The sequence below is a fragment of the Phocoena phocoena genome, chromosome 3, assembly GCF_963924675.1.
Source record: "Phocoena phocoena chromosome 3, mPhoPho1.1, whole genome shotgun sequence".
In the NCBI taxonomy this organism is placed as follows: Eukaryota; Metazoa; Chordata; class Mammalia; order Artiodactyla; family Phocoenidae; genus Phocoena; species Phocoena phocoena.
Window position 1 is genome coordinate 46,112,436 of NC_089221.1, and position 24,903 is coordinate 46,137,338.

General features: G+C 38.2%; 1 protein-coding gene across 1 annotated transcript in view; it reads left to right on the top strand.

Moving 5' to 3' along the window:
- RAB3C (RAB3C, member RAS oncogene family) overlaps positions 1-23,347 on the top strand; it is a 302,146-nt gene extending 278,799 nt beyond the window's left edge. The window contains exon 5 of the mRNA XM_065875572.1: positions 22,931-23,347. Within this exon, the coding sequence (XP_065731644.1) occupies positions 22,931-23,118 (188 nt within the window). The 3' untranslated portion in view covers positions 23,119-23,347. The remainder of the gene's footprint in view (positions 1-22,930) is intronic.
- The last annotated feature ends 1,556 nt before the right edge of the window (positions 23,348-24,903 follow it).

A 24,903-nucleotide genomic window follows, 5' to 3' on the forward strand; every position in this document is an offset into this window, starting at 1 on the left:
AAATATATGGTATTGAGAAGTGTAGTACAGTAAATATATCTTCTCATAGTTTTAAGTCTTTCATCTAACTTCATTGTAAGAATATAGCATATAATATAAGTTACAAAATAATGTGTTAATCAACTTATGTTATTGGTAAAGCTTCCAGTCAACAGTAGGGTATTAAGTTTTTGTGGAGACAAAGATTATACATGGATTTTCAACTGCATTCTGTTGTCAGATAGAATGCTCTGTGTAGGTCTGTTTGGTCTGTAGTGTTGTTCAAATCCTGCTTCTTTTATTCTATCTGGATGATCTATCCATTGTTGAGAGTGGGGTATTAAAATTCCCAACTATTATTGTATCACTCTTTCTCATTTTAGCTGTTAGTTTTTGCTTTATATATTTAGATGTTCCACTGTTGGTTGCATAAATACTTACAATTTTTGTATATCATTATAGATTGACATCTTTATCATCATATAATGACCCTCATTGTCTCTTTGTACCATTTTTAGTTTAAAGTCTGTTTTGTCTGATATAAGTTTTTCTTTCAGTATTTTGAATATATCATCTAATTGTCTCCGGGCCTGAAAAAAGTTTCTCTTGAGAAAGCTACCACTAATCTTATGGGTGTTCCCTTGTCACTTCTTTCTTTTCTCTTGCTGCTTTCAGAATTCTTTATCTTTGACATTTGACACTTTAATTAAAATGTGTCTGATGTAGCCATATTCGGGTATATCTACTTAAGGTCCTTTAGGATTCATGGATCTGGATGTCTGTTTCTCTCACTAGGTTTGGGAAGTTTTCAGTCATTACTGCTTTAAATATATTTTCTGCTCCTTTCTCTTTCCATAATGTGGATATTGTTTCTTTTGATTGTATCCTATAAGTTCCACAGACTTACGTTACTCTTTCTCATTTTCCCTTTTGCTCCTCTGACTGGGTAATTGTAAATGTGCTGTATTCTACATTGTTGATTCTTCCTTTTGTGTGGTTGAGTCTGCTTTTGAAGCTCTTTATTGGATTCTCTAGTTCATGGTATTTTTCTGCTCTATGATATGTTTTTTGAAGTTTACTGTTTTTGTTGAACTTCATGTTTTTTTCATGCATTGTTTTCCTAATTTCATTTAGTTGTGTGTTCCTGTAGTTCACTAAACTTCCTTAAGAGGACTGCTCTGATTTGTCTGACAGTTCATAGATTTCCATTTCTTTAGTGTCAATTATTAGAGCCTTACTAGTTTCCTTTGGTGGTGTCATATTTACCTGATTTTTTATGATTCTTAATTCTTTACACTGGTATCAGCACATTTGAGTAAACAGTTTCCTCATCCAAACTTTATAGGTTCACTTTGGCAGAGAGAGTTCACCAGTCAGCTCAGTTTGGGTTTCTGGATGTGTCTCTTGGCAGCATCCTTGGTGTGAAGCCACTGCCCAAGCTCTGAGGTTGGGGTGTGTGTGTGTGTGCTGCTGGCTTGGTTCCTTGCCCAAGCCAGGCTACAGGGTGGGCTCTGTATTTATCTTGGTTCTCTGGCCATGCTTCTTACATCGTTGGAACTGGGTACTATACTCAGCAGTAGATGGTGTTATGAATTAACTTCTCTGCCATGGCAGCATAGCAGTACATACCCCAGAGGTGATACAGCTTGTCCAGAAACCTGAATCTGTCAAGATTGTACACTGAATTCCCTGCCCAAGTGGGGCCACTGGTTTTGCTCTCTGTTTAAGTGCCAATGTAAGCAGGGCTATTAGATAGGCTGCACAGCTCCCCATATGCTCTGGTTCGGTACCCTGGGTTGAAGGGTATATTCAGCAATGGGTGGAGCTATGAATTACTTTCCCTCCCCCGACGAAAAAGTAGAACCAGATCCACGTCTGGTCTTATCTCAAGCCAACCCACATCCCAAGTTCCCAAGCCATACAGGACCGCCGACAGTCTTTGCTCTGCAGAAAACCAACTCTGCCTGCCACACTCTGCTCAAGTGTTGTTGGGCTATGCAGCTTCCAGGTGTTCTGGCCAGCCTTTTTAATTAGGCAGTGCTGGGAGTTACGTTCAGAAGTGAGCCAGGCTATGACTCAGCTCTCGTGCCTGAGTGGGGGAAGGCCGAGTTGCAGGGAAAGAAAGCTCTTTGAGGACCTGTGTCAAGCAGAACCATACCCTGCTGTGTTCCCTGGTCAGACTGCACCACCATCGTGGCTCCACAGATGAGCAAAGCCACTGGTTGGGACTTCTACTTGGGTGCTGCAGATAAGAACTCAATCTGTCAAGATCCAAGTGCTGGCTGTTGTGAGCCTCTCTCTGCACATTATCACCATCAGATTCCCAGTGGCTGAGCCTTACACATTCCCTTGCCATCCCTTGTGGGATGTGTGTGGAATGGAGGCTCCTAAGAAGCAACCCACAATACTGGGGAAGCTCAACGTCCACCCTAGGCTTTCTTTCCCACTGGAAGAAGTATCAGCTCTTGGTGTGGTGCTGTACCAGCCTGGGGGAGAAGCAACACAGTCAGCATGTAGTTGCTCTTCTTACCCTGCTAATGCAGTCTATCTTGGCTCTCTGGGTGCAGGGGGGTGCTTTAGCCTCTTCCACGTGTTCTAGGATTTTCTCAGTGGTGTCTTATTACATGAATAGTTGTTCCCCTTGTGAAGGAATGAAGTCAGGAATGACCTGTGTCATCATCTTGGTGATACCACTCCAGAAATCTAGATTTTTAAAGGTAAGCTCAAAATAAAATGTTAGGTCTGGGGGCCAGTTGTAACATACAGGAGCCTCTGTCTTGAAGAGTAGGTTGGATTGGGAAGGGGGAAAGGGTGAAGGACAATGATTCAAAGAGATAACTCACATGGGCACAGCTGCAAGGGGCTTGTGTTGAGTCTCTACAACAGACAAGCTTCGCTGAGTGCAGGATTCTGGGGGTGGATTGACTGAGAATGATGAACTGTAGCATGGGCAGCTGCTACACCAGCAAGCTCAGAAAGCTTCCTTTCCTCTGTATTGTCTAGCTGAGCTTTTCCCACATATGAAGTGTGTTAAGCTAATATCTGCAGAGGGAAGGACCAGGAGGAAGCCTCTACATTGAGCAGGAATGATCCTTGCATAGTTTCAGAATACTAACAAAGCAGGAGAAAGCTACCAACTAGTCAGGCCTGGCTAAGGGCAAGGACTCAAAGACTAGAATACTTGACCTTTTATTTTAGCAACACAGACCTTGGGCTGAACTCTCATTCTCCAGTTTTTGTCTGCTTTCTGCAGCCCTTCTTCAGGCAAGTGGGTCAAAATCCTTATCAATTCCTCTAAAGTCTGTCTCCAGGCTGGGGCCCAGCAGGGAACAAGCTAATACCATAGCTTGTCGTGCTGCTCAGCAATCCCAAGATCTGGCCCAAATGTCACCCACCTGGCAACAGAATGACCTTTCCTTGCTGCTCTGGTTCATTCAGTTCCACAGGAAAGGGAAGATAAGACATTGAAACTGCAGCTAGAAAGTCTTCTCATTTAGGAGTTTGGGAATAGAAACCTAAGAACAGATCATAGATTTTTAACAATTAGAGGTGAAAATGATTTACTGCACTATGATTTTTATGGAATGAAAAGACAGTTGTAATTTTTTTTCTCTCAAAATGAAGTTGAACACAGTCATAATGCCCCAAAGGGTGTTTAGGATTTTCCTGGGGTGGAGAAAGAGAAACGGTTCCCCAGAATGTCTTATGGAAACAAATGGTATTTCACAACATGGCATAGCCATTGATGCGTGGGAATATGAAAAGGCTGAGAAGGTGGTAGTTAATGCTCAATATTTGAGTTGTGATTATAACCACTAATGCAGTACAGTTGCAAGGGGAACAGAGTCTCTTGTGGGGTGCTGTGACATTTCAGTACTCTGCAGGTGCCAAGGGGAGCCTTCCCAGGACCTGCTACCTTAATGAGAAGCATGCTTTCAGCCTTAAGCTACGCTGTGTGGGTATTGGTCTGAAAAAGTGCCAGACTTCTGTGGGACCCGGCACTCACTTGACCGTCAGGGAGCCAAGCAGAGAGAGTGGTGCCAGCAGCCAAGCTGAGTGTGGTTCACGTTCCTCATATTCACCAGAATGTATTCAAATGTGCTCCCTGATAAGCAGCTTCTCTGTCATCTCCACGGAGGCTAGAGCAAAAGCAACGGACAAATACCTGTTTGAAATGTTTGTGTTGGGCATGAGGCGATATTTTCTGATTAACAGAATCTTTTATCGGTGGAATGGTTCCCCCAGTACGGCATGGAGATTCCTTCTGGAGAGACCTTTTCTGGACAACATACATTCTCATTCATTTAAAACAGTGATTCTTAATAAATACATACACCTTATTGAGATCTAATTCACCTACCATGCAATTCACCCATTTAGAGTGTTCAATTCAGTGGTTCTTAGTATATTCACAGAGCTGTGCAACATTTACCACAATCAATTTTCATCACCCCAGGAAGAAAAGCTATGCTCATTAGTGTCTACTTCCTATTTCTCCTGACTCTATAGATTTGCCTATTTTGGACATGTCATATAAATGGAATCGTATCCTATGTAGTCCTTTTTTGTCTGACTTCTTCCACTTAACATAGTGTTTTCAAGGTTTATCTACATTGTAGCCTGTATCAGTAGTTTATGGCTGAAAGGTATTCCATTATATGCATATTCCACATTTTATTTATCCATTCATCAGTTGATGGACACTCAAGCTGTTTCTTTTTGTTTATTATATAACTATTGCTATTATAAACATTTCTGTGTAAGATTTGTGTGGACGTTTGTTTTCATTTCTCGCTGTAATATACCTAGAAGTGGAATTGCTGGGTCATACAATAAGTATGTTTAACTATTTGAGAAACTATCAGAATGTTTTCCAAAGAGGCTGCATCATTTTACACTCCCAGCAGCAGTGTATAAGGATAGTAAATCTTTTATAAGTGGAAGTTTGTACTCTTTGACCCCCATTTTGCCTACCCTGCCAACCCCACCTCTGGCAACCACCAATCTGTTCTCTGAATCTCTGAGCTTAATCTTTTTATTTTACATATAAATTAGATCATACAGCATTTGTCCTTCTCTGTTTGACTTATTTCACTTAGCATAATGCCTTCAAAGTCTATCCATGTTGTTGCAGAGGGCAAGATTTCATCTTTATATGGCTGAATAATGTTCTATGTGTGTATATATATATATATGCGTGTATATATATATACACACATATATCACATTTTTAAAATTCATTCACACAATCTGTGTACTCTTAGGTTGTTTCCATGTCTTAGCTATTGTAAATAACGCTGCTATAAACATGAGGGTGCATATGTTTTTTCCAGTTATTGTTTGGTTTCTTCAGATAAATAACCCAAAGTGGAATTGCTGGATCATACAGTACTTCTATTTTTAATTTTTTGAGGAACTCCATTCTGTTTTCCACAGTGGCTGCACCAATTTACATTCCCACCAACAGTACACAAGGGTTCCCTTTTCTCCACATTCTTGCCAACACTTGTTATTTTGTTTTTGATAATAGCCATTCTGACAGGTGTGAGGTGATGTCTCATTGTGGTTTTGATTTTCATTTCCCTGATTAGTGATGTTGAGCATCTTTTCATGTACCTCTTGGCCACCTGTTTGTCTTCATCAGAAAAATGTCTGTTTAGATCCTCTTCTTATTAGATTGTTTTGTTTTTTGCTATTGATATGTGTAGGTTACCTTTTCATTCTGTTGATGGTTTCCTTAGAAGCTTTTTAATTTGATGTAGTCCCACTTGTTTATTTTTGTTTTTGTTGCTCTTGCTTTTAGAGTCAGATCTAAAATATCATCACCAAGACCATTATCAAGGAGTTTACTGCTCATGTTTTCTTCTAGGAATTTTATAGTTTTAGGTCTTATGTTCAATCATTTATCCATTTTGAGTTAATTTTTGTGTATGATCTAAGTTAGTGATCCAGTCTTATTCTTCTCCATGTGGTTGTCCAGTTTTCTCAGCACCACTTATTAAAGAGACTGTCCTTTCTCCACTGTGTACTTTTGGCTCCTTTGTTATAAATTAACTGACCACATCTACATGGTTTTCTTCCTGGGCTCTCTTTTCCACTGATCTGTGTGTCTGTCTTTATGTCACAAAATACTGTTTTGATTACTATAGCTTCATAATATAGTTTGAAATCAGGGAGCATGTTGCCTCTAGCTTTGTTCTTGCTCAAGATTGCTTTGACTATTTGGGGTGTATTGTGTGGTTTCATATAAAATGTAGGATTGTTTGTTCTCTTTCTGTGAAAGGTGCCGTTGGAATTTTGATAGGGATTTCATTGAATCTGTAGATTCCTTTGGGTAGTATGGACATTTTAACAATACTCTTCCAATCTATGAGCATGAACTATCTTTTCATTTATTTGTATCTTCAATTTTTTTCATTACTGTCTTGCAGTTCAGTATACATATCTTTCACCACCTAGGTTAAATTTATTTTATTTTTTTAATGTAATTGAAAATGGGATTTTAAAAAATTTCTCTGATTATGTTATGAGTGAATAGAAACAAAGCAGACTTTTTGTAATTGATTGTTTATTCTACAGTTTTGTGATGGAGTCTTTAGGCTTTTCTATATTTAATATGTCATCTGCAGGTATTGACAGTTTTACTCCTTCCTTTCCAATTTGGATGCCTTTTATTTCCTTTTCTTGCCTGATTTCTCTGACTCAAAGGGGCAAGAGACGGTATTTCTGCCTTGTTCCTTGATCTTAGAGAAAAAGCTTTCAGCTTCTCACCATTGAGTATGCTGTTACTCATTGAGTATGATGTGGGCTGGGCATATATGGCCTTTATTATGTTGAAATACAGTCCCTCTATATCCACTTCATGAGAGTTTTTTTTTTATCATACATGGATGCTGAATTTTGTTAAATGCTTTTTCTGCACCTATTGAGATCATGATTTTTATCCTTCATTTTGTTCATGTGGTATATCATGTTGATTGATAGGCAGATGTTGAATCATCCTTGCATCCCTGGACTATAGCCCCCTTAATCATGGTGTATAAAATTCTTTTAATGTATCGTTGAATTTGGTTTGCTAATAGTATGTTGAAGATTTCTTTAGGGATATTGATGTGTAATTTTCTTGTTGTGTCCTTGTTTTGGTATCTGGGTAATGCTGATATCATAAAATGAAGTGTTGCTATGAATTCTTCCTTGATAGAATTCACCAGTGAAGCATCTGGGCTTTTATTTGTTGAGAGGTTTTTGATGACTGATCCAGTTTCCTTATTAGTAATTGTTCTGTTCAGATTATTTCTTCATGATTCCATCTTGGATAAATTCCTAGAAACATAGCTTGTCCAATTTGTTGGCATATAATTGTTCATGGCAGTCTCTTATGAACCTTTGTATTGCTGTGGTAATGTCTCTTCTTTCATTTCTGGTTTGAGTTCTCTTTTCTCTTGGAGAGTCTAGCTATGGGTTTGTCAATTTTGCTTATCTTTTCTGAGAACCAGCTATTACTTTTTGTTTGTTGCTACTTCATTCATTTCAACTCTGATCTTTGTCAGTTCCTTATTTCAACTCTGATCTTTGTCAGTTCCTTCCTTCTGCTAACTTCGGGCTTTGTTTGTTCTTTCTTCTTTTTCTAGTTTCTTGAGGTATTAAGTTTGAGATTCTTCTTGTATCATCACTAAGATTTTTTTTAATTTGGTAAAATACACATAGAAATGGCTAACATGGTCAATTTTATGTTAAGTGAACAGTTCAGCATGTATTCACTTTGTTTTGCAACCAATCCCCAGAACATCTTGCAAAAGTGGAACTCTAAATGACAACTGTTTTTCCCTCCCTCAGACTCTGGCCCTCCACCTTCAGTCTCTCTGAATTTGACTTTTTTGTGACTGGTTTATTTCACATTGCATGGTTTCAAGATTCATACATGTTGTAGCATGTGTCAGAATTTCTTCTAAGGCTGAATAATAGTCCAGTGTATGTATATACCACATTTTGTTTATCCATTCATCAGTTGATGGGTTAGCTTCCACCTTTTGGCTATTGTGAATGATGCTGTAATGAACATGGGTGTAGAGAGGCTAGTGAATCTTAACCTTTCGTGTGCATAAGAAACCACCTAAAGGGCATATTCAAGGCCCTTCTCCTCCTGACGATTCCAGTATGTCTGGGGGTGAAGTTTAAAAGCTCTTAAGTACTTCAGGTGATTCTACTGCAGGTATACTTCTACTGCTATGATGTTAGGGTGTAGGATCACATCCCTTGGGCAGAAGAGTGAAATCTGGTTTGTACCACCTCTCTCTGGGACAACACTAAATGCATCACTGTTCACATTATAGGGATGCCAGAAGGAGAAGAGAGAGAGAAAGGGCCTGAGAAAATATTTGAAGATTATAGCTGAAAACTTCCCTAACGTGTGAAAAGAAACTGTCACAGAAGTCCAGGAAGTATAGAGAGTCCCATACAAGATAAACCCAAGGAGGAACACCAAGACACATTCTAATCAAACTGACAAAAATTAAAAACAAAGAGAAAATGGTAAAATCAAGGGAACCCCATAAGGTTATCAGCAGAAACTGTAAGACAGAAGGGAGTGGCATGACATATTTAAAGTGATCAAAGGGAAAAACCTACAAACAAGACACGAATACTCTACCCATCTACCCAGCAAGGCTCTCGTTCAGACTCAACAGAGAACTCAAAAGCTTTACAGACAAGCAAAAGCTAAGACAATTCAGCACCACCACACCAGCCTAACAACACACACTAAGGGACCTTCTCTAGGTGGGGGAAATAAAGGCCATAATTAGAAACAAGAAAATTACTAATGGAAAAGCTCACCAGTAAAGGCAGGAAATCATCCACACAAAAATAGGATATCAAACCAAGCATTCGTCAGAAGAGGAGAGTACAAATGCAGGATATTGGAAATTAAGACACCAGTAACTTAAAACACTCTTGTTTATATATAGACTGCTATATCATAAACCTCATGGGAACTGCAAACCAAAAATATATGATACACACACAAAAGAAAAAGGAATCCAATACTAAAGATAGTCATCAAATCACAAGAGAACAAAAGGGTACTGGAAGAAAAAAGACCTACAAAAAAGACCTACAAAACAATTGACAAAATGGCAATAAGAACATACATATCAGTAATTACCTTAAATGTAAATGGATTAAATGCTCCAATCAAAGCACAGACTGGCTGAAGGGATATAAAAACAAGACCTGTATATATGCTGTCTTACAAGAGACTCACTTCAGACTGAGGGGCACATACAGACTGAAAGTGAGGGTATGGAAAAGGATATTACATGCAAACGGAAATCAAAAGAAAACTGGAGTAGCAATACTCATATCAGACAAAATAGACTAAAATTAAGACTGTTGTAAGACACAAAGGACACTACATAATGAACAAGGGAGGATCAATCCAGGAAGAAGATATAACAATTGTAAGTATGTATGCACCCAACGTAGGAGCACCTCAATATATAAGGCAAATGCTAACAGCCATAAGGGGAGAAATTGACAGTAACACAATAGTTGTGGGGGATTTTAACACCTCACTTTCATCAATGGACAAACCATCCACACAGAAAATCCGTAAGGAATCCCAGGCCTTAAATGACAGATTAGACCAGATGGACTTAATATTTGTAGAACATTCCATCCAAAAGCAGCAGAATACACATTCTTTTCAGGTGCACATGAAACATTCTTCAGGATAGATCATATCTTGGGCCACAAATCAAGCCTTGATGAATTTAAGAAAATTGAAATCATATCAGGCATCTTTTCCAACCACAACCCTATGTGATTAGAAATCAATTACAGGAAAAAGAAACTGTAAAAAACACAAACACATGGAGGCTAAACAATATGCTACTAAATAACCAATGGATCACTCAAGAAATCAAAGAGGAAATCAAAAAAGTACCTAGAGACAGATGACAATGAAAACATGATGATCCAAAACCTATCAGAGGCAGCAAAAAAGCAGTTCCAAAAGGGAAGTTTATAGCAATACAACCTCACCTCAGGAAACAAGAAAAATTTCAAACAACCTAACCTTACATCTAAAGCAACTAGAGAAAGAACAAAACCCAAAGTTAGTAGAAGGAAAGGAATCATAAAAAAGAAATCACAAAGATCAGAGCAGAAATAAATGAAATAGAATTGAAGAAAACAGTAGAAAAGATCAATGAAGGCCAGCTCTTGATCAATGAAGGCTGGCTCTTCGGAAAGACAAACGCAATCAATAAACCTTTTGCCAGACTCATCAAGGAAAAAAGAGAGAGGGCTCAAATCAATAAAAATAGAAATTCAAGATGGCAGAGGAGTAAGACATGGAGATCAACTCCCTCTACAAAATACATCAAAAATACATGCAGAACAGCTCCTACAGAACACTGACAGAGACCTCAGACTACCCAAAAGGCAAGAAACTCCCCCACATACCTGGCCGTGTGGCTGACAGGGTTTTGGTGCTCTGGCTGGGTGTCAGGCCTCTGAGGTGGGAGAGTGGAGTTCAGGACACTGGTCCACCAGAGACCTCCCAGCACCTCATAATAGCAATCAGCAAGAGCTCTCCCAGAGATCGCTCTCTCAACACTAAGGCCCACCTCCACTCAATGACCAGCAAGTTCCAGTGCTGGACATCCCATGCCAAACAACTAGAAAGACAGAACACAACCCCACCCATTAGCAGAGAGGCTGCCTAAAAATCATACTAAGTTCACAGACACCCCAAAACACACTTCCAGATGTAGCCCTGACTGCCAGAAAGACAAGATCCAGCCTTATCCAACAGAACACAGGCACCAGTCCCCTCCACCAGGAAGCCTACACAACCCACTGAACCAACTTTAGCCACTGGGGGCAGGCACCAAAAACAATGGGAACTACGAACCTGCAGCCTGCAAAAAGAGACCCCAAACACAGTAAGTTAAGCAAATGAGAAGGCAGAGAAACAGCAGATGAAGGAGCAAGGTAAAAACCCACGAGACCAAACAAATGAGGAGGAAATAGGCAGTCTACCTGAAAAAGAAAGAGTAATGATAGCAACAGTGATCCAAACACTTGGAAATAAAATGGAGAAAATATAAGAAACGTTTAACAAGGACCTAGAAGAACTAAAGAGCAAACAATGATGAACAGCACAATAAATGAAATTTAAAACTATCTAGAAGGAATCAATAGCAGAATAACTGACACAGAAGAACGGATAAGTGACCTGGAAGATAAGATAGTGGAAATAACTGCTGCAGAGTAGAATAAAGAAAAAAGAATGAAAAGAACTGAGGACAGTCTCAGAGACCTCTCAGAAAACATTAAATGCACGAACATTCAAGTTATACCATCCAGAAGAAGAAGAGAAAAAGAAAGGGACTGAGAAAATACTTGAAGAGGTTATAGTTGAAAACTTCCCTAATATAGGAAAGGAAATAGCCAACCAAGTCCAGGAAGTACAGAGATTCCCATACAGGATAAATCCAAGGAGAAACATGCCAAGACACATATTAATCAAACTATCAAAAATTAAACACAGAGAAAAAAATATTAAAAGCAGGAAGGGAAAAAATATTAAAAGCAGGAAGGGAAAAACAACAAATAACACACAAGGGAATCCCCATAAGGTTAACAGCTGATCTTTCAGCAGAAACTCTGCAAGCCAGAAAGGAGTGGCAGGACATAATGAATCTGATGAAAGGGAAAGCCTACAACCAAGATTACTCTACCCAGCAAGGATCTCATTCAGATTTGATGGAGAAATTAAAAACTTTACAGACAAGCAAAAGCTACGAATTCAGCACCACCAAACCAGCTTTACAACAAATGCTAAAGGAACTTCTCTAGACACGAAACACAAGAGAAGGAAATGACCTACAATAACAAACCCAAAACAATTAAGAAAATGGTAATAGGAACATACATATCCAAAATTACCTTAAATGTAAGTGGATTAAATGCTCCAACTGAAAGACATAGACTGGCTGAATGGATACAAAAACAAGACCCATATATATGCTGTCTAAAAGAGACCAACTTCAGACCTAGGGACACATACAAAGTGAGGTGATGGAAAAAGATATTCCATGCAAATGGAAATCAAAAGAATGCTGGAGTAGCAATTCTCATATCAGACAAAATAGACTTTAAAATAAAGACTATTACAAGAGACAAAGAAGGACACTATATAATGATCAAGGGATCAATCCAAGAAGATATAACAATTGTAAATATTTATGCACCCAACATAGGAGCACCTCAATACATAAGGAAAATGCTAAAAAGCCATAAAAGGGGAAATCAACAGTAACACAGTAATAGTAGGGGACTTTAACACTCCACTTTCACCAATGGACAGATCATCCAAAATGAAAGTAAATAAGGAAACACAAGCTTTAATGATACATTAAACAAGATGGACTGAATTGATAATTATAGGACATTCCATCCAAAAACAACAGAATACACTTTGTTCATGGAACATTCTCCAGGATAGATCATATCTTGGGTCACAAACCAAGCGATAAATTTAAGAAAATTGAAATTGTATCAAGTATCTTTTCCAACCACAACCTTATGAGACTAGATATCAATTACAGGAAAAAAATCTGTAAAAAATACATACACATGGAGGCTAAACACTACACTACTAAATAAGCAAGAGATCACTGAAGAAATCAAAGAAGAAATCAAAAACTACCTACAAACAAATGACAATGCAAAAAAATGACCCAAAACCTATGGGATGCAGCAAAAGCAGTTCTAAGGAAGATGTTTATAGCAATACAACCGTACCTCAAGAAACAAGAAAAATCTCAAACAACTTAATCTTACACCTAAAGCAATTAGAGAAAGAACATAAAGAACCCCAAAGTTAGCAGAAGGAAAGAAATCATAAAGATCAGATCAGAAAAAAATAAAAAAGAAATGAACAATAGCAAAGATCAATAAAACTAAAAGCTGGTTCTTTGAGAAGATAAACAATTGATAAAGCATTAGACAGATTCATCAAAAAAAAAGGGAAAACACTCAAATCAATAGAATTAGAAATTAAAAAGAAGTAACAACTGACACTGCAGAAATACAAAAAATCATGAGAGATTACTACAAGCAACTATATGCCAATAAAATGGACAACCTGGAAGAAATAGACAAACTCTGAGAAAAGCACAACCTTCTGAGACTGAACCAGGAAGAAATAGAAAATATAAACAGACCAATCACAAGCACTGAAATTGAAACTATGATTAAAATCTTCCAACAAACAAAAGCCCAGGACCAGATGGTTTCACAGGTGAATTCTATCAAACATTTAGAGAAGAGCTAACACCTATCCTTCTCAAACTCTTCCAAAATATAGCAGAGGGGAGAATTCTCCCAAACTCATTCTATGAGGCCACAATCACCTTGATACCAGAACCAGAAAAAGATATCACAAAAAAAGAAAACGACAGGCCAGTATCCCTGATGAACATAGATGCAAACATCCTCAACCAAATACTAGTAAATGCAATCCAACAACACATTAAAAGGATTATACACCATGATCAAGTGGGGTTTATCCCTGAAATGCAAGGATTTTTCAGTATACGCAAATCAATCAATGTGATACACCATATTAACAAATTGAAGGAGAAAAACCATATGATCATCTCAATAGATGCAAAAAAACTTTTGACAAAATTCAACACCCATTTATGATAAAAACCCTCCAGAAAGTAGGCATAGAGGGAACTTTCCTCAACATAATAAAGGCCATATGTGACAAACCCACAGCCAACATTGTTCTCAACAGTGAAAAACAGAAAACATTTCCTCTAACATCAGGAACGAGACAAGGTTGCCACTCTCCCCACTGTTATTCAACACACTTTTGGAAGTTTTAGCCACAGTAATCAGAGAAGAAAAAGAAATAAAAGGAATCCAAATCGGAAAAGAAGTAAAGCTGTCACTGTTTGCAGATGACATCATACTATATATAGAGAGTATCCTTAGGATGCTACCAGAAAACTAGAGCTAATCACTGAATTTGGTAAAGTAGCAGGATGCAAAATTAATGCACAGAAATCCCTTGCATTCCTATACACCAATGATGAAAAATCTGAAAAGAATATTAAGGAAACACTCCCATTTACTACTGCATCAAAAAGAATAAAATACCTAGGAATAAACTTACCTAAAGAGATAAAATACCTGTATGCAAAAACTATAAGACACTGGTGAAAGAAATTAAAGATGATAGAAACAGATGGAGAGATATACCATGTTCTTGGATTGGAAGACCCAACACTGTTAAAATGAATGTACTGCCCAAAGCAATCTACACATTCAATGCAATCCATATCAAACTACCAATGGCATTTTTTCACAGAACTAGAACAAAAAATTTCACAATTTGTATGGAAAGTCAAAAGATTCTGATACCCAAAGCAATCATGGAGCTGGAGGAATCAGGCTCCCTGACTTCAGACTATACTACAAAGCTACAGTAATCAAGACAGTATGGTACTGGCACAGAAACAGAAATATAGATCAATGGAACAAGATAGAAAGCCCAGAGATAAACCCATGCACCTATGGTCAACTAATCTATGACAAAGGAGGCAAGGATATACAATGGAGAAAAGACACCCTCTTCAATAAGTGGTGCTGGGAGAACTGAACAGCTATATGTAAAAGAATGAAATTAGAACACTCCCTAACACCATACACAAAAATAAACTCAAAATGGATTAAAGACCTAAATGTAATGCCAGACACTATAAAACTCTTAGAGGAAATCATAGGCAGACACTTTATGACATAAATCACAACAAGATCCTTTTTGACCCACCTCTTAGAGAAATGGAAATAAAAACAAAACTAAACAAATGGGACCTAGTGAAACTTGAAAGCGTTTGCACAGCAAAGGAAACCAAAGGAAACCATAAACAAGATGAAAAGGTAACCCTCAGGAGAAAATATTTGCAAACGAAGCAACTGACAAAGGCTTAATCTCCAAAATATACAAGCAGCTCATGCAGCTCAATATCAAAAAAACAAACAACCCAATCCAAAAATGGGCAGAAGACCTAAAAAGACATTTCTCCAAAGATATAAAGATTACCAACAAACAATGAAAGGATGCTCAACATCACTAATCATTAGAGAAATACAAAACAAAATTACAATGAGGTATCACCTGATACCAGTCAGAATGGCCATCATCAAAATATCTACAAACAATAAATGCTAGAGAGGGTGTGGGAAAAAGGGAACCCTCTTGCACTGTTGGTGGGAATGTAAATTGATACAGCCACTATGGAGAACAGTATGGACGTTCCTTTAAAAGTAAAAATAGAACTACCATAAGACCCAGTAATCACACTACTGGACATCTACCCTGAGAAAACCATAATTCAAAAAGAGTCTTGTACCACAATGTTCATTGCACCTCTATTTAACAATAGCCATGACATGGAAGCAATCTAAGTGTCCATCGACAGATGAATGGATAAAGAAGATGTGGTATATATATACAATGAAGTATTACTCAGCCATACAAAGAAACGAAATTGAGTTATTTGTAGTGAAGTGGATGGACCTAGAGACTGTCATACAGAGTGAAGTAAGTCAGAAAGAGAAAAACAAATACCATATGCTAACACATATATATGGAATCTAAAAAATAATAATAAATGGTTCTGAAGAACCTTGGGGCAGGACAGGAATAAAGAAGCAGATATAGAGAATGGACTTGAGGACACTGGGAGGGGAAAGGGTAAGCTGGGACAAAGTGAGAGAGTGGCATGGACATATATATTACCAAATATCAAATAGATAGTAGTAGCAAGTAGCTGCATAGCACAGGGAGATCAGTTCAGTGCTGTGTGACCACCTAGAGGGGTGGGATAGGGAGGGTGTAAGAGAGATGCAAGAGGGAGGGGATATGGGGATGTATGTATACATATAGCTGATTCTCTTTTTTTATACAGCAGAGACTCACACACCATTGTAAAGCAATTATACTCCAGTAAAGATGTTTAAAAAAAAAGAAATGAAAAATAAGATACAACTGACACCACAGATACAAAGTATCATAAGAATTACTACAAACAACTATATGCCAATAAAATGGACAACCTAGAAGAGATGGACAAATTCTTAGAAAGGTACAACCTTCCAAGACCGAACCAGGAAGAAACAAACTGTGAACAGACCCATCACAAGCACTGAAATTGAAACTGTGATTAAAAATCTTCCAAAAGCCCAGTACCAGAGGGCTTCTCAGGCAAGTTCTATCAAACATTTAGAGAAGAACTAACACCTATCCTTCTCAAACTCTTCCAAAAAATTGCAGATGAAGGAACACTCCCAAGCTCATTCTTTGAGGTTGCCATCACCCTGATACCAAAACCAGATGAAGATACCACAAAAAAAGAAAATTACAGGGAAATGTCACTGATGAACATAGATGCAAAAATCCTCAATAAAAATACTAGCAAACAGAATCCACCAACACATTAAAAGGATCATACATCATGATCAATTGTGATTTATCCCAGGGATGCAAGGATTCTTCAATATACGCAAATCAATCAATATGATACACCATATTAACAAACTGAAGGAGAAAAACCATATGATAATCTCAGTAGATGCAGAAAAATCTTTTGACAAAATTGAACACCCATTTATGATTAAAAACTCTCCAGAAAGTGGGCATAGAGGGAACCTACCTCGACGTAATAAAGGCCACATATGACAAACCCACAGCAAACATCATTCTCAATGGTGAGAAACTGAAAGCATTTCCTCTAAGATCAGGAACAAGACAAGAATGCCCACTCTCACCACTTTTATTCAATATAGTTTTGGAAGGTCTAGCCATATCAATCAGAGAAGAAAAAGAAATAAAAGGAATCCAAATTGGAAAAGTAGTAAAACTGTTTGCAGAAGACATGATACTATACATAGAAAATCCTAAAGATACTACCAGCAAACTACTAGAGCTCATCAATGAATTCGGTAAAGCGGCAGGGTACAAAATTAATACACTGGGATTTCTTGCATTTATATACACTAACAATGGAAGATCAGAAAGAGAAATTAAGGAAACAATCCCATTTATCATCACATCAGAAAGAATAAAATACCTAGGACTAAACCTACCTAAGGAGGCAAAAGACCTGTACCCTGAAAACTATAACATGCTGATGAAAGAAATTGAAGACAAACAGATGGAAAGACACACCATGTTCTTGGATTGGAAGAATCAATATTGTCAGACAAACAGATGGAAAGACACACCATGTTCTTGGATTGGAAGAATCAATATTGTCAAAATGACTATACTACCCAGTGCAATCTACCAATTCAATGCAATCCCTATCAAATTACCAATGGCTTTTTTTTGCAGATCTAGAACAAAAAAATCTTAAAATTTGTATGGAAACACAAAAAGCCCCAAATAGCTAAAGCATTCTGGAGAATGAAAAACTGAGCTGGAGAAATCAGGTTCCCTGACTTCAGACTATACTATAATGCTACAGTGATCAAAACAGTATGGTAGGGACTTCCCTGGGTGGCACAGTGGTTAAGAATTCTTCTGCCAATGCAGGGGACACAGGTTCAATCCCTGATCTGGGAATATCCCACATGCCACGAAGCAACTAAGCCCATGTGCCACAACTACTGAGCCTGCTTTCCACAATTACTGAAGCCTGCGCGCCTAGAGCCCATGCTCCACAACAAGAGAAGCCACGGCAATGAGAAGCCCACACACAGCAATGAAGAGTACTCCCCACTCTCCACAACTAGAGAAAAGCCCATGCACAGCAACAAAGACCCAATGCAGCCAAAAAAATAAATAACATTAGAAAAAAAAAAAAAAAGCAGTATGGTACTGGTGCAAAGACAAATTGCTGTGTCAATGGACCAGGATAGAAAGCTCAGAAATAGACCCTTGCATCTATGGTCAATTAATCTACAACAAAGGAGGCAAGAATATACAATGGAGAAAAGCCAGTCTTTTCAATAAGTGATGCTGGGAAAACTTGACAGCTACACATAAATGAATGAAATTAGAACACTAACACCATACACAAAAGTACACTCAAAATTGATTAAAGACCTAAATGTAAGGCTGGACACTATAATACTCTTAGAGGAAGACATAGGCAGAACACTGTTTGACAAAAATCACAGCAGTATCTTTTTGGATCCACCTCCTAGAGTAATGAAAACAAAAATAAACAAATGGGACCTAATTAAACTTAAAAGCTTTTGCACAGCAAAGAAAACCATAAACAAAGTGAAAAGATAACACACAGAATGAGAGAAGATATTTGCAAATGGAGCAACCAGCAAGGGATTAATCTCCAAAATATACAAACAGCTCATGCAGCTCTATATCAAAAAACCAAAAACCCAGTCAAAAACTGGACAGGTGATCTAAATAGACATTTCTCCAAAGAAGACATACAGTTGGCCAAAAAGCACATGAAAATATGCTCAACATCACTAATTATTAGAGAAATGCAAATCAAACCTACAATGAGGTGTTACCTCACAATGGTCAGAATGGCCAACATTACAATATCTACAAACAGTAAATGCTGGAGAGGATGTGGAGAAAAGGGAACCCTCCTAGACTGTTGGTGGGAATGCAAATTGGTACAACTGTTATGGAGGACAGTATGGAGGTTCCTTAAAAAACTAAAAATAGAGCTGCCATATGAGCCAGCAATCCCACTCCTGTGTTTTTTCCAGAGAAAACCATAATTTGAAAAGATACATGTACCCCAATGTTCATTGCAGCACTATTTACAATAGCTAAGACATGGAAGCAACTAACTGTCCACTGACAGAGGAATGGTTAAAGAAGATGTGATACATATATACAGTGGAATATTACTCAGCCATAAAAAAGAATGAAATAATGCCATTTGCAGCAACATGGATGGATCTAGAGATTATTATACTAAGTAAGACACTTAGAGAAGGACAAATATCTGTTGATATTACTTATATGTGGAATCTAAAAAAATACAAATGAAATTATTTACAAAACAGAAACAGACTCACAGATTTCAAAAACAAACTTATGGTTACCAAAGGGGAAATATGGTGGCGGTGGATAAATCAGGAGTTTGGGATTAACATATACACACTACTATATATAAAATAGATAACCAGCAAGAACTCTACTTAGTATTCTTAATAATTTATACGGGAAAAGAATCTGAAAAAGAATGAATGTATGTATGTAACTGAATCACTTTGCTGTACACCTGAAACTAACACAACATTGTAAATCAACTTATAGTCCAATAAAAATTTTTTTTAAAAGATGTTCTGAACCATGGTGCAAGGCTTATCCAGCTTGGAACAGTGCTGTCTGTGCCAGAGAGAAATTAGAATGGATGATTAGTGCTTCTGTGATTAACTGAAAGTGTTCACTGATTTGTTGATGAAAACATGTGTATGCTGCGATTATTAATACAGGATGATATAGTCTGAGGGACAGGTGTCCAAGGCTGTAGGCTAAGTCAGTAACCTATTTATTAGGAGATCTCTGTCACCCTTCACAATCAACTTGCTCTGTGACCTTGGGCTACTTATTTGATCTGCCAAATCACGCTGTCCTACCTAGTAAATTGGAAATGATCTTCAAAGTTTTATGAAAAAGACTGTTTCCTAGGGATCACTGGCTGAAGTGCTGGCTTTCCACTGATGTTCGCGTGTATGAATGGGAGGTTAAATATTTCTAAGAACAAGGTCAGGCTGCTATCGTTAAATTTAGTATGATACATTGCTAGGTAATGGCCATAAAACCCAACAATGACTCAAGAGAAGAATAAAGGCTGAAGTGTTTGAATTTGTGGTTACAATTTAGTTCATGAGCTTTAAACACCATGGACACCCATAGGTGTGGAGTGTGGTCGCACATAGAGCTGCTTGGCTGTAGATACTGATTCCCCAGGGTGGAGAATCATTTGTTGCACAGTAAACTTGCTTCGCCCTGCATCCAAACAACTCTATGCTAAAATAATGGTGTTGAGTTTCATCCTGAATATCTCATTTTATGACCAACAGCACATGTGGTCAATGAGAGGAGGCCTAATTTCCAGAACCTTTCACATATTTCCCTATAGACATATAGCTAAGCTGTCCTGATGGCCACCTTGATGAACCTTAAGCAGCACAAAATACCAGAGTACCTTTGGGATCATTAAGAAAAGATGTTTCACCCGGAGTGTTAAATCTAGTTCATCACTCTCTATGTAAATTGATGAAAGTTTGTTGTATTACTTAACATAGAACTTCCAGTTCAACTGGAACCAAACAGTAGGCTCTGCAGAGTATCTGAAGGAGGAGGAGAGTGTTCAGGTTTAGTTCAAATGCCAGTTTTGCCACTACTGGCTGATCAAGTAAATGAACAAAGTACTCAGCCATTTTGTGCCTCTATTTCCTTATCAATAATTTGGAGAAAATACTGGCACCTACCTTACAGATACAGTGTTTTAAATAGCACCTGTTCTACAGTAACCTCCCAAATGTTAGTTTCTTACTATTATCGTTGTTATAATAATAGTATTATTTAATTATATAATTATTGTATAATTATATAATAGCATTTTCTGGTTTGCTTGGCACTTCTACATATATTTTCTCATTTGAGCCTAATGTAAGACAAATGTCATAAATAAAGGACATAAGAATAAAAACATGACTTTCCCATGGTCACAAAGCCAGTAAGTATTGCTCCTATGGCTAAATCTCCCATCTGACAATCCATCCCTCTCACCACATTATGGCATCTCCTTCTCCAGCCATGCTGGGTAAATGGAGGGCTGTTATAATATGGTGTTCTCTTCCTGGGGTTCCAGGTTCAGGTCAAGACACAGAGCATTCTGGCTCCTGGGCTCAAGGATCATTTTACTGACCTTAAGTTGTACACCAGCAGCATTGTGTGTGTCAAAGCCCAGATTAAAAGAATCACATTTGATAAAGGTTTGCACGGATTACTGTGGTTTGTTTTACAACGGCCAAATCTTTTATGATACCCTTCAAGTTCAGTGCCTTCCCCCAAATCATGCTAATAAATAAAAGATGTGTCAGCAGAAGCGATGAGAGAAAAGTGAAATCTTTGGAGAAAAAAAAATCCCATAATTTGTCACAAAGTCTCATTTAGGGATCCTGATTTCAGTGGGGTTTTCGTATCTTGTGACTTAAAGCACCCTCCTGTCAACACTGAGAAAATCCCCACAAGGATGCAAATAGTTCTGACATCTAGGCAAGTATGGATTCTAAGCAATTGCGCTTTCCAAAATTTGGATCAAATTGCTGAAAGGTGAATGATCTAGCCCTATAGATTGCAAACATTAGAAAAGAGAATTTTGTTAATGCCAGATAGGAATTTTGTAAAGAAATTAGGAATTTAAGAGAGCTATATAAACGCTGTCCAGAGAGACAAATGCAAGGGAAATAAATACAAGGCAAAGAGGGCTTGAAATATTCTCTGCTATTTTATAGAACCTGGCTTAACTCATGCTCGCTCCTTCAGCTCAAATCCTGCGGTTACTCACTCGGATTTTAACAGTAGAATACACAGTAACTAAAGAAATTCGAGCTCAGATATCATCATCTATCTTAACTAAATTTTAATTCACGAAAATTGCTTTTTGTTGTTTATCTTCAATACTGCTTAAGAAAATAAGTATTTCTAGCTCATGAGAGCGATTTTGACATGGATTCAAAATATTAATCCATTTTATTTCTCTTTTGGCCCCAGGAGCTGGGATGAAATCACATGATTTAATCATTCTGAATCCATGTGGCTCCTCAGAGATAGAGCCAGATGTAACCAGAAGGATTTATAGGGTGTAAAATTCAGAATGGATTAGGACAGCATTTCTGTGTTCAACCCAATACATCCTAAATCAACATTCCCTGGATGGACCAGAGCAATCTCTGGCTGGCCTAGTGGGGAGGTTGTCATGGCAACTGACTGGCAAGCTCAGCCCGTGGAATGTGAATGCAAACAATAGTGACAAGGCTGTGTACAGAGCAGCCTACTAAGGCTGCTTCTACCCAGGTACAGTGACACATCAGTCGATGCGTGAAACTGTCACCGCATTTTTTTGTAACTTCTGGCAGCTTATTTGAAATTTATCGTGTCCTTTCCCAGATGTTGATAAAACATTGCTGCTGACAGGTAACAGAAGATATGGAAAAATCAGCACCAGTGGCTAGCTGCAATGGTATACAAAGCCCTGGAGGGCTGTTAGGCTAACACCACTCAAATTTCCTAAAGGAGGCTGGAGCACGCTTAGGGTAAATCCAATGATTCTTTAGTGCCACCTTATGTCCAGTTAAATACTGGAAATTTACCAAAGGCCTACCCTCAAACACTTTACTAGGCAGCAGTAGGACAGACATGGAAAAAGTTAGAGCTGCATTATGTTGGAGTTTGGGAGTCCCTTTCACAGCAGAATATGAACATGAAGTCTTCTGAGCCTGAAGTTAAAGAAAAAATGAAAATTAATAATTTTGGTAGAATCTGAAATGAGGAAATTAAAAAAAAAAAAGCCAAATAACCCCAGACCTAGAAAAGATTAGAAGAGGCTGCATGCTGATCTAGGGGTTGTAGGAAGAGATGGCAGAGACAGACTGTGTCAAGGATTCTTCGTGTCGTCCTTACTAACTAACTCTTGCCAAGGCTTTTTTTTTTTGTCTAGAGAAAAATAAGATGTGAACATCACTAATTCGACTTTATAATTCTTGTTAATGGATAGCAAGATGGTAGCATTTGTTCAAATGGCACCTCATCCTGCCTCTCATCTCCCACCCAAACCAAACCTACCAGCCACTGCTGTCCTACCATCACCATGTCCCATTTAATTTCCGCAGAAGTATGAAGTGACCAAGCTGTGTTTCTTTGTGTTTCTTCCAGGTTTTGAGTTTTTTGAAACAAGTGCCAAGGATAACGTTAATGTGAAGCAGACATTTGAGCGTCTCGTGGATATCATCTGCGACAAAATGTCCGAGAGTTTGGAGACAGATCCAGCCATCACTGCCGCAAAGCAGAACACGAGGCTCAGGGAAACCCCTCCTCCACCGCAGCCCAACTGTGGCTGTTAGTGTCCCGGTACAGGCAGCTCCAGAGGGGTTGGTTGCTAAAAATAACATTTATAAATGGTCAATTAGCCTTCATTTATACTGCCTAATAATTATTTGAGGGAAATCTTTGATGTCTGTGGCTCGAACATGCATTCAAATCCAGGGAGATTTCCAGTGTTAATAAGTGACAATATGTGATCTTAACTTTGTAAGGAATATCCATCTATAAACATCAGATGTTTGCATGTGATTTGTTATTTGTCTTCTAGGCTCTTTTTGTTTCAGGTTTCTTAGATTAAGCTACTGCTGGGACCTCTGATTATAATTTCAGTACAACTGAGTTTTGGGCTACGGGTTCAAATTATGCTATTCAATTGTAGGGATGATAACCAAGAAATTGGTTGTGTGTGTGGTGTGAGAAGGGCGAGATCTCAGGAGGCCTTATTTGCTTTACTCTCAATCGAAAATCAAGTGGAAATGTTACTCATGATTAGGGAGACTGTCATGGGTCTGGTTGGTTTACTGTTCAGGAAAGGTATCTATTTTTCAGTGTTATTATAACTGAGAAGACCATTGACTATAAAGAACTTGAAATATTGTTTAAGGCCCTTGCAAATTTACCAAGAGATTAATATTTACCTGACTGGAAGTAGATTTTAACAGTAGTCTTAGTTTAGATGTTTAAATAAGGAATAACAGTAGTCTTAGTTTAGATGTTTAAATAAGGAATACCTAACCCAAGACTGCACCACCCAACATTCTGAATATTTGAGGGCACTGACAGACAGAGGTATCTGCTGAATGTGTTATGTAACAAGCGTCTTAACCAAGAAGGATATGAGTAGCTGTGGGATTCCAAGGCCTGAGCTCCACCCCCCCCGCCCCATGACATATACCACCACGACTTTCTGGAACAATTACCAACTCTTGGAACAGAGGTTAAGTTGAAGCTTGTTAGAGCACCTCTTCCCATAGGATGTAGACTTGCTTCCCCAAACATTGCCTTCTGCTCGCACCTCCCTAGGTTCTTTTACCTGGCTAGAAGTCAGTTAAACAGTATCTCCATGGCTCTCAGATTGAGGAAAAGACAATTATCATCTCTAATCTTTTTCAATCCAAGTATTTATACCTTTAAGGCATATCCCCATTCTGTAAGCCTTTAAACATGCTTAAGTTACTCAGAGACCTCTCTTTGGAGCTGAGAGTTACAGAAAAATCTTAGGGTGCCATAAGCAATTTGAGAGGAGAAAGGAAACCATTTGAACACCCAGATTCTTTCTCCTAGAGATTCTTTCTCCTGGATTTCCTGAAGACCATATATGATTAACAAGCAAACCAATCCCACCAGCGATCCTAAGTGAGGACTGAAAAGAGACACAGCAACTGTATCACCACCCAGCATTGTTTACGGCTAGGACTTTAAGGCAGCAGGCACACATCGGCATATTTGGAAGGACAGTTCCATTAAGTGAACTTTCCCCTTTTTTGGTGATCATGTAAAAGATTTTTTTTCTCTTTTCAAAAACAGAGACACTTCCCATGAAAGTATTGAGCGCAAGATTCTTGAGCAAGGATATTGATAGGGAAAGATGCATATCTAAAGAGATCTCTGGAGGATAAATGCCTGCAAGTCAGGGAACTAGGTCACATACATTACTAGTAAGTTAGAAGATGAAAATTACAGGAGAAAGCATTTGGGATGTCTTAAGCGTATCCACATTCTTATTATTGTTCATCTTAGCTTAAGGTCCACTAATTGGCAATAAATCTTCACTTTGGCACTGTGCAAGGCAGATCTTAGCCTAG